General features: G+C 30.6%; 1 protein-coding gene across 1 annotated transcript; it reads left to right on the forward strand.

Moving 5' to 3' along the window:
- The first annotated feature begins 5,303 nt into the window (after positions 1-5,303).
- Positions 5,304-9,515, forward strand: LOC103493914 (E3 ubiquitin-protein ligase SIS3-like). The gene is made up of 10 exons (XM_008454876.3): positions 5,304-5,580; positions 5,710-5,748; positions 5,999-6,065; positions 6,179-6,252; positions 7,042-7,180; positions 7,272-7,364; positions 7,542-7,607; positions 8,134-8,253; positions 8,619-8,732; positions 8,948-9,515. Exons 1-10 carry the CDS (start codon positions 5,552-5,554, stop codon positions 9,338-9,340), a joined length of 1,134 nt encoding a protein of 377 aa, XP_008453098.1. The 5' UTR covers positions 5,304-5,551; the 3' UTR covers positions 9,341-9,515.
- Positions 9,516-11,989: the final 2,474 nt, after the last annotated feature.

Raw genomic sequence — 11,989 nt, forward strand, 5'->3', positions numbered from 1 at the left:
CTCCCCAAAAATTACAATTTTTTGTTGTCGGTCACGTTAATACAATGGCATTTTTTTCCCTGGTAAGTAACAAATTTATTAATTGTATGAAATAAATCACTTTAATCCAATAAGCTCAAATATACGTTCTACAACAAACAGAGAGAAACTTACAAATTAGGAATTGAGCTTGTAATTTAACTCAATAAATTAAATCGATTCTCAACCTTTTGTTTGATCGAACAAGTTCAAAATCATTACTTTACAAACTAGTTTTTTTTTTTTCCACACAACATAGGTAAAATATTTAACCAATAATCACTAACAAATTTATATACCAATTCAACTATGCTTTATTTTGTACTCAATTTAAAATTTAAATTACAACATAAGAAATGAACAAAACTTAATATTTTAATTAATATAATTTATTCCTTAACCCTTTGTGAAGGGAGTTTGTTTTTTTTTTTCATCAATTACAATAATGATCTATGAGGTAAGAAAAAGAAAAAGAAATAATTGATTTAGACAAATTGTCAAACGAATACATTTGAAATTCAAACTCTTTTGTCTATTCCGTTGCAAATAAAGACAAAATAGAACTAAATTAAGCTTCTTGGCATTGGTCTCCTTTTAAGAGAAATTTATATAAACTTTATTTTCTTTTTCTACCAAAAGTTATTGTAATTTAATATATATTATAAATTTTCATAAATATAACAAACGGTCTAAATATTTACTGCATATAACAAAAATGAAAAAGCCACTAATATCGTCATTTTTTAAATATTCTAAGTTCGACCTTTCTTTTCATCGTTTTTCTTTTCTTTGTATCCTGAGAAAACGTCATTTGGGTAGTGAAATCGCCCAAATCTAAACGAGTGTACTAAAGAATATTGAAAAAAACCATTTAGATTTGAGTTAAAGAATCTTAAAAAAAAAAAGTTTAGACTTTATTAACTAAAATCGTCTACAAACAATAGTAAAATCTACCAAATATATTAGGTACGTTGTTAACAACATTGTTGACAGAGATAATTTTTTATATTTTTCATCGTAGATTCGTATTTTTTCTTTTTTCGTCTACAAAATTATTCTATATAAATATTTTTTACCGTTTTTCTTTTACATTTTAGAGGTGGGTTTTGAAATGATTGTTAAAGTAATTTATTTGTTTAGTTAATCTTTATTGACTATTCCAACTGCCTCAGACCTACAGAAAGACTAAAAGAAGGCTAAGATTGCTTTTAAAAGAAAAAGAAAATATTAATGAAGTTTTAATTTCATGTCAGATAAAGGTATTAATAATTTTACTATAAAGAAATAAAATGTATTTAAATCATTCATTAAACTTCTGCTTACACCTTTTGCTTATTTTGTGAAAACCACACATACTTTGCCTAAACTTAGTCCCTTACACTGATGTGAGCAATATTGTCATTTTTAGTCCCAAAATTAAATGTGATAGAAATCAAAATATTGGTTGCGAAAGATTCGATTTTTATCGAGCAAAATGGTAAAAAAAAAACGACAAATTTGATAAAATATTTCAAAATATAACAAAATTTCAGATTTTATCAATAATAGACATGTCGCTGATAGACAATAATAGAAGTTTATCGGTTTCTATTATTGATAGAATCCAAAATTTTGTTATAGTTCGTAAATATTTTAGTTTATTTTATTATATTCGAAAATACCTCTTTTATTATCGGTTTGTTCAATATTATTGTAAGTTAGATGATCCACATTTAACAATTTTAAGAATTTAAGAGTCCAATTGTTATTATTAAAAGTTTAAGGATTGATTTCAACTACTATTGTATTTTAGAGGTGGTTTTTGTAGTCGTTTTCACATCCATTCAGTTTATGATTTTGATTTCAAACTGTTTGAAATTAGTATCGTCGTTTTTTTCATCCTTTCACATTCACTCCAATAGCAGTCTATTTTGATGACATTAAAGTTGCATATAAAAGTGTAAGATAATACATTACATCGATGATAAATTATTAAAAGTACGAGAGAATGATTTCTATCACGATGAATATTCTTTTTTATTTCACCATAAATTTATCTCCGTACAAATTAATGGATCACACACATTCATAGCACCTATCGGTAACACTCTATCGAAAAACAATGAGTGGAGGTAACATTAAATTATTATTCTTTTATTTTGTAGATCTCACATAATTCTTAAACTATATTTTTCTGGTAAGCAACGAATATAAATAATATGGAAAAAATTTCATAGTATGGATTTAATTATAAGAATCTAAAGTGTTGACTAAAGTGTTTATAGATAAAGTGGTTTTAGAAAAACCACTCCCAGAGACCTATATAAATACCCAAATAGTTAATTACAAGTCAAATTATGATTCTTTTAATTAATTGATTTTAATAAAAATCAACCCACAAAATGTTAAACTAATCCTCATCCATATTTTATTAGTCTAATCTAATCTAATCCAAACTGAAGGAATAATTTTTATAATTATCCAACTTTCTGAAACATTGTGGGCTACCAATTTTTTTTTCCAATTATGTGTAATTAAATCTTTAAAATTTTAATTAAAAAAATTGACCTATCAAATTTATATAAACCAATTCAACCTCTAAAATTATAAAAATTTATTTAAAAAATAAATTATCTTTTTTATTATGATCACTATTTTTTTTTATAATTTTATTTTTAAATTTTAGTTCATTTCGATCTATTTTAAACGAACCGTATATCAATTTATGAACTAAAACAAATACTTTTATAATATAAAAATCATAGTCTCAAATTAGCTTTTAATATTTATAGTTGGAGAGCAAACATTAAAGAAGATGATGTGGACAGCATAGTTGAAATAGAGGTAAAAAATAATAATAATAATAATAAAGGAATCAAACAGTCTTTTTTTTTTTATTTTATTTTTTGTCATTTATAAAAATGTAATAAGCAACATAAATTAAGTTTAAAATATAAGTGCTAGAAAACCACAAATTTTAGAAAGGGAAATTTGTATAGACAAAAAAATATTTACAAAATATAATAAAAATAAAAATAATTTTATAAATTTTGTCATATTTGTAAATAGTTTGAACATTTTGTTATTTTTAAAAGATTTTTCTAATATAGAAAAATAAATCAAAATATTTATAAAATATAACAAAATTTCAAAATTTATACTATAATGTCACTAATAGAGATCTACCACTAATAAATTATGAAATTTTACTGTATCTTATAAATATTTTGATCAATATTATTCTTTACACTAATTTTTTATTAAAAATATATGGATAAAATTGAATTAAAAAAAATACAAGAAAGTAAAGTAGTGTTTTTTTTAAAACATAATTATTAAACTTTATGCAGAGTGTGGGTATGATAATTTTATATATATAGAAAAAAGTTAAATTAAAGGGAATGATGTGGACAGTGTAATTTAAATGAAAAAGAAAAGAAAAAAAATAAAGGAATAAAAGAAGAAAATGTAAAACGACATGACGAAAGGATACAGAGTGGGAATAATTAGGTTGGGAGTCGTCGCTTTGCTTAAAACTGAAAAAGGTAAAAAGAAGAAGAAAAAAAATAAAAAAATAAAAAAATAAAAAAATAAAAAAATAAAAAAGCAAAACGGTTCGTTTTATTTGGTTGGTTAGCAAAATAAAGTAAACTAATGAATACCTGAAAAAGCTTCCACAAGGCGTTTCCTTTCCTTCCCCACTTCTCTCTTTTTGCAGTTTGCACCTTCGTCCTTCCCCATTATTATTTTGCTCCCTCCCCCACTATCATTAGTATAATATTTAAAAAATGTACCCCGTTCTTACTTGTTCAGAATTGTGAATGTACGATAAAACGAGCTCAGTTCAACTGTAATTGATATGACATTTTATTGTAGAAGTAATAGATTCGATAAAAAACACACTCTGTTAAACTTGATAACGATGTTGAATTTATGATTTACGGATATACGGATACATGTTTTAGCTATTATGTTTTAATATGTGTTTTAATAATTGTAGCGTAATATTTGTATTTTTTTTATCTTTGAAATTTATTTTAAAAAAACATATTCTTAGTTAACATGAAGAATGACTTACTGTTTGTTTTATTTCGAAATATACTCTGAAAGGTAAAAAGATACCAAATTTGAGTCATTGCTTAAGGAACAAGGGTTGGACTCTCCACCATGACTTGACTTTAAGAAGAAGTATGTTTGAATCCCCATGAGGAAGTTAAGCAATGCTAGTTGTAGGAGAGATGAGATTTGAGAAAAGTGAGTGAAAATGATGGGTAAGAAGTTCACTTTTGGGGTAGGAGAGTGACTTAGAACAATGATGAATAGAATAAGAATAAAACCCAAATAAGCAAAATACAATACAACCAATCATTAATTGCTATAATACCATTTAGCATGTTCTACCTATTTCTCAGACGATTAGTACTATCATACACTTTTATAAACCCTTTTGGCTTTTCCAACGTGAGATTCTCAACATGTTCCTTTAAAATGATATGTTTTTTTTTTTAAGTTTATCAATATTGATCATATCTAAAATTTTATTTTATTAGACCAATAGTTGTTTGTATTTTATATATTTTGATACCATATTTGATAGTATAAATTTTCATCTCAAAATCATTTGGTAATGAGATAAGTAGACCATTCATCTTATAAAGGATATGAATCATTTTTTTTTAACGTGAGATTCTCAACAATGTCATGCATACATCAAACTCATCTATCCATCGACTTCCTACAATATTTATCTTTCTCTTCTCACAAGATATAATTTCGTATTTGCAAAAGATAGTAGAAACTAATTACGAATACTTAAATTTGTTAAAATATATTGGCATAGTTTATAATTAAAAAGATAGAATTTCAACATTCGTATTACAATATTCATAAACACGTGATTCCTATGTTCTTTATGGCTTTGTCCAATAACGAAAAGAAACCATTGGAACAGGAGTTGGACATAAAAATTTTAATCTTTTACCAATTTGTATGATATACATATATACACACACATACATATGTATATGTATATATATATATATATAAAATATAAATTTATTTATTTATTTATTTGGGCTCAAGTGCTATTTGTGCACCTTGCCCAATCTAGAAAGAAGAACTAGTTATTGGGCTTATTAGCTATACTTACGGTCCACTCAAACGGAAGTGGGATAGGACATATGGGTCAACTAGCCCAAAAGAACAGTTTGCTAAAACAATGCCACGTGTCGTAGCAACGTGTAAGAGAACTAACGCCGTGGAGAAACGGCGCGCCACGGCTTGTAAAATCCGTTCATGAACAGTCGTACACTTCCCGCTTCCGTCCCTTTCCCGTTTCTCTCGGCTTTGCTCTACTGCTCACATTTCTCCTTCCCCCTCTTCTTCTCCCCAACAAAATTTCGCTCCTCTTTTTCTCTCCATGATCTTACAAGAACCATCTCCCGTTCTTGTGATTGTTTCCGATTCATTGCCATCAAGTTCGATCAGGTTTCTGCACCGTCTTATGGCGGTTCGCGACTCTCCATCCACCTTGTTCTTGTGAATTCTCCCATCCATGGCTGCTCGAGGCGTCGATTTCAAGTGGTGAGTCTTCCATACCTCACTCTTTAATTCAATGAATTGATGGATGTTTTAGTATGACAGTATCAGACAAGTACTTTGTAATTTGTACTTAGCTTCATAGGTTTTCCACAACGTATTTGATTCTTGCAGGTATGACGGGTTTTTCTTGTCGATGCTCGCGACTAGTGTGTATCCTTCAGTGTTTTCGGGAATTTTTGAACTGTTTCTTTGGAATTATTTTATATCTCTTACAATGGTTGAGTGATGACTTACGAACTGATGCATTTACTTTCGTGGACTACTTTTCAACTTTTCGTGTAGCCACGCTTTGAAGTTAGAGTGAATTTTCTCTTTAAATTATATGCTTTAAAATCAACCTCAATGTCTTTATCTTAACGTTTTTTATTTGTGTATATTCTTTAACTATTTTGCTCGATAGAGTAATAGTTTCAATCAATTGGAAGAAGTATCATACTTGTGTACATCCCTTGCATATATGGATTGTGGTAAGTTCTACTTAATTTCGAACGAGTACGGGATATTATTACTATTCTGTTGTTTCCTCTTGTTGGTTTTTTTGGGGCCCAATGATAATTCGCCTCTGTTATTTTATGTACAGGTTGATTATACTACCGTCTTTGTTTTTCGCCTGCTGATGTTTGTGGATAATGGACTTGCCGCTGGCATGGGTTTGTAAGGCTTTCAACTTTTAGTTTTAAGGCAATTTGGTAGCAAAATATTCCAGTTCTTTTAATTAATTCCCCGTGAACAAAAAGCTTTATAGAGACATTGTATTATCCGAAAATAAATTAAAGGAAAGAAAATGTTCCTCCAATACCTTTATTGTGGGGTAAAGATCAAAACATAGATAGATTCTGACTGCAAAGATTTGTCGACATTTGACTCGTCATCGGAATCATGGTTGCTGATTTATGGAATACTGTTCTGTTTGCTAGTTTTGTTTATTTCTCATGGGACAGTAATTATGTAGCTTCGAGTCATGGTTGTGTAGACTTACTATAAATCTTACTTCCATGTGGGAATTGGGATGCTGCACACGTTCTGCCATATAAGTTAGTCACATTTGACCAAGAGGTCTTGAACTGAGAATTTTTTACCCCTGAACTAATTGTTTACTTATTTAGTAATTATATAGCTTCAAGTGATGGAAAATGTTAATTCGCTGCTGTTTTAAATATGTGAAAGTTGTGATCTTATAATTTGTCAAGTTTGAATTCCATTTTTGTTTCATCTTATGTACTTTGAGCATTAAACTCATTAATTTTTTCAATGAAAAGTATTGTTTCTGTTTAGAAAAAGAGGTTTTATTACTTGTCACTTTGGGTTTGATTTATCATCTCAATGGTTGCTCTAAATCTTAATTGACAATACATTTTTCTTGCTCTATTTTTCTTTTCCAATATTTCTGGTGTAGTTGATGCCTTTCGATATTTTCTTATCTTGTAAATTTGTGTCTCCTAGGGACTTTGGGTGGCAGCAGAGGTATGCTCGATTTTGTGGAAGAATTGTGGTCCTTTCAGTTCTTGCACTTCTGCTATATCCGTTTCTTTGGGCTTGGACTGCCATTGGTACTTTATGGTTTAGAGAAGCCCATAAATGTGTATGTTACTTTCTATTTCAATTTCCATCACCACCGCCAGAATTTTTATATTTCTTCAAATACTTATGGAGGTTTGGTTTAAATGTGTCAGCTTCCTGAGCAAGGCCAGAAATGGGGGTTCCTAATTTGGTTACTTTTTAGCTACTGTGCACTCGTATGCATTGCTTGCATGTCATTGGGAAAGGTCAGTTTTATTATACTATGCAGACTTATGTCAAGACTAATAATTTGTGTAGCTTTTAGCAATCCGTTGTTTTTCTGTCTTGCTTTTACATTCTTTTCAAGCTCTTGTTGAAAATTCAAATGTTTCTCTGTATTTATACATGAACTTCATGTATTCTTCTTTGAAACCTCCATGTAGTGGTTAACTCGTAGACAAGCACTCTTGTTTCGGGCGCAACAAGGGTTTCCTGTATCAGAATATGGGGTAAGACATTAAGCTTCCTACATCTTAGATATGAATTAAGTTTCCTTCTATGCTATCAATTTCTCTGCCTTATGTTTTGGAATGGCATCCATAAATCACCGTATGTTATATGTATATCAATATCTTCTATTGCAATTTTTTTCTACAGTATATTCCCTGCTTTCAATTAAATTTCAATTTTGCTGCCCTGGCAATTGGAATTCTTTAAAATGCGTACACATGATAAATTGATCATGAAGAAAGTTGAAATCAGGGAAAATATTTTGAACTGGATTACTATCCAATCAAAGTCATAAATATATCTATCCTTACTATTTCTTTAGGTTCTTTCTAATACTCGGTTTCTTATTAAAAATAAGGATTTGACAATTTGATTTTCTTGTATTAGATTCCAAGCATGGCATATTTAGGGACAATACGCTTCCTGGGCAATCAAATAAACACTTCAATGTATTTTAATCCTTTTGTCCTCAATAGTTTTGCTCATGTGATGAAACTGACAGTGACAACGATTTTTTTATTACAGGTCTTGGTTGACATGATCCGAGTACCTGATTGGGCTTTTGAAGCTGCTGGACAAGAAACAAGGGTAATGGGCCAAGATGCCGCTGCATACCATCCTGGACTTTACTTGACTCCTGCTCAGGCAAGTCGTTTATGCTTGAATTGACTTTTTGTCATCAATCATCTTGATCTTTACCCCAACACCTGTTGTCTGGTAATATAAGAGTATTTTTGTGCCAGTTTTTACTATCCACTCTTAGTGGCTGTACAGATAATTTTTTAAAAAATTAGAGGGAAATTCATTGACACAACATAGGAGCATTGTGTATGATGAAGTTTTTTATGCAAAGAGGGCACAGCGTCTTAGGTTCTTGTCTTTTAACTTTTCATGAGAGATCTTGTACAAATCTTAAAGAAAGCTGTGTGAACCACTGTACGGGTCAAATTTAGGATTGAATCTTTTGTTTTAAACTCTGATGGTCTAGCTATTTGTTGATGCTTGGACAGAGGGAAGCTGTGGAAGCACTTATTGAGGAACTTCCCGAATTTAGGTTAAAGGCCGTTCCAACGGATTGCAGTGAATGCCCTATCTGCTTAGAAGAGTTTCACGTAGGGAACGAGGTAATTGATTCTTCATGTCTTGCCATTTCATTTATAGAAGTTCGGAAAACTTGTTGGTGTGATAAACTTGCATTATTTCATACTTTCTGGGACCCTTGAGCTACAAAAGGTGGTGGAATCTCATGCTTATAAACACATGAAAGTATGAACCTTTTGTTATTGAATAAAATTCTTTTTGTTATTGAATAAAGTTGCGGGTGCTGTAAATTGTGCAGGTTCGTGGCCTCCCTTGTGCTCATAATTTCCATGTAGGATGCATTGATGAGTGGCTTCGACTTAACGTGAAATGCCCTAGATGTCGTTGCTCGGTCTTCCCAAACCTTGATCTCAGTGCTCTGTCCAATCTTCGTTCTGATACTGATAGACCATCTGCAAGTGTTGTTACCGCCAACCGTTATGTGGGATCTCAACCTTCCAGCCAGAGTTATCTAGTGAGATTGCAAGGTCTGCTTCGACCTGTTCGCACCGAAAACAATGATGCACACGGTGATTTAGGGCCTGCTAGTGCTTTAGAAGCCGCTGAGAATGGGTCTGCACATGACCAAACCATACCAGAACGGTCTCCTGTAAGACCGTTGTCTTTGATTCAGTCCACATCACAAGTCTAGGTAGCTGGGGATGTTTTTCTCCCTTTTATACTTTGATTGCTTCTAACGGCTACTGTAAAAGCTAAACGATTAGTGTCCACGTCGCTCCATCTACAAATCCCGATAACTGTGTAATAGTAAAGCCCAAACGTTTGTTTTTTTGGTATCCAAAGAGTTCTCTTACTTTCTAGAAAAATTCAATATTTCTCTGTTCATCTTTAGCTGTATCTCGTTCATCAAAATTAATCTTAGATCTCAATACTCGATTATTCAGCCGACTATGAAGGAAGATTGGGCATGTGCTTTTTGGAGAATCCTTTATGCTGACAGGTTGGTTTTTTAACTGTTCCAACTGTTGATCTATGTGTCTCACCCCTTTTATCTAGTTGATGCAGATTCTTACTATGGGGAACAGGACGGCGTCAACTCAAGGTATAAATAATATTCCAAACTTTATAAAATAATATCTTCCATTAACTTGAAGTGAACAAAGCATGTGGCGAATAAGGGAGCGGTGGTATTAAATATGAGTTGATAATGTACATTATTGCTGATTTGTCTGTCTCTGCTTGCTTCTTCAGGTGGGGTCGTAAATTAAAAATGTCTTTGGTTTGGATGCACACTTCATTCTCCACCAGCAACGTGGCAACTACCGATTGGAGCAGCCTCTACGAACAAATGTGGTGACTGAAGTCCTCCCATTTTCTCCCTTCCATCTTATAAAAATTAAATTGAGCTCTTACTTTATAGATTATTATATTTACTGCATTTTTAGAGTGGTAATTAAAAAATGGCTAAAATCACGTTTGTCGTAATCAAAATCGCTCCAAAAGATATCTTTATTAATTCAATGTCATTTTATGTTTGATTTTACACGTTCAAACAATCCTTTCATACTATCATTATTGATTTTGAATTATAAAAAATATGTTTTGGAGGGATTTTAAACATAAAAAAAAAAAGAAAAAAATTTCAAGCATGCCCATAGCCAGAATATGTAACAAGTAAAAAGCGCATGTAACAAAACAACTTTCAAGTTTTGAGTTGTTTTGTTATGTTGACGGCTCTATTATTATGACTAGGGCGGATCAGAATGCCTTTACCCCTTCTTTTGAGGTTATAAATTCAAATTTCTCTACCCGAAAAAAGATAAATTTAGGAGAAATTAAATAAAGTGAAAATAAAGTAGGGATGAAAAATTGTAGAGAGATTCAAAACTTACGTTTCTGCTAATAGTAATAAGAATATTATTGGTTTTATGTTGTACATGTTTTTAGGTTATATTGGAGAAAATGATTGGTCTGGTTCGTATGCCTTCCAATTTTGGCCACAACCATCTACAAGGAGCCCCACCACCATATGAAAACACCATAAGTTGCCTTGGAGAATGTCTATCCAATTCCAGGTTTGCTGGTCATTTTCTTTTCATTGATTTAAACTTTTGGTTTCCTCTTCTGATTTGGAATTATACTTTTTAGTTGTCCTCACTTATTTCTAAAGATCCTTGCTGATTTTTAAGAACCCCATTATTAGTGGATGATAAGTGATAACCCATTCTCTCAGGCCCTAAATAAAATTTTGTCAAATTATTGGTAATTGATTTAAATGAGTGTGGGGTTCAAAAATAAAATTTGAAATTTATTAGATTATTGATTGGAAATTAATCGATGAAGACTTGAATTAAACATTTGAGCTATTTTAGAAATCAAGAGATAAAATAAATTTAATGCAGAACTTATAAACCAAACCAAATCATAAGGTTGGAAACTCATTCTTTATTTAAACATTTAACCTTTGGTCAAGAACCACATCACTTCACTCCCTTTCACAGGAAAAGGGAAGACACAAAATCCGAAAAAACATCTTTTTGGATCCGAAGAGAATACTTTTAAACGTTAGATTGTCTTCAACTTTGTTCTCTTTTTGAGGAATTTGAACTCACTTAATTTTGCAGCTAGTAGTGTATAATTTGAATCCCATTTCTGGTAGTGAATGTCATGATATGTTTGTTTTTAGAAACTGTTTTCGGATCCATTATTACTATACATTTTAAATTTGAGATTTCCAAAGATCTTTCTTTTCTTTTTTTGAGAATAAACTTTATGAACGAATTTTATTAATGATAAGTATTGATTTGAGAAAGTCGTAACATACTCGTGCATTTGTAGAAATAGAATGTAGAAATAGAATCAAGGAAATGAGTTCGTCAAAAATAAAATAAAATAAAAGAATGGGTATATCTTTTCAAACCTCTTTTTAAGACGTGCCACTAAAGAACCAGTCGGTAGGTTTCATACCTATGTACGTACGCGTATCAGTAGAAATTAACTACGTATATATGGCCCTTACTATAAGGAATATAAATTATGTTATATTTATAAATTTTTTATCCGTCTTTGTAAATATTTGTAATTGCTATATATAGTACCTATGTAACTATATAACTAATCCAAATAATAATATAGGGTGAAACTATAAAGTGTTATGATCTTTTTAATATAATTTATAGAAAATAGAACATATCCTCGATAGTCTAGACTTTTGAATTTCACATCATATTTTTCTTGATAATAATGTTTTATATTATTCACACAATTCAGTGTTGATTTTTGAGCTAAAAAAATACTTTATACATAATCGGTTGCAATCTTCATAGTTCTTTTGTTTATT

Source organism: Cucumis melo, chromosome 2, assembly GCF_025177605.1.
Source record: "Cucumis melo cultivar AY chromosome 2, USDA_Cmelo_AY_1.0, whole genome shotgun sequence".
Lineage (NCBI taxonomy): Eukaryota > Viridiplantae > Streptophyta > Magnoliopsida > Cucurbitales > Cucurbitaceae > Cucumis > Cucumis melo.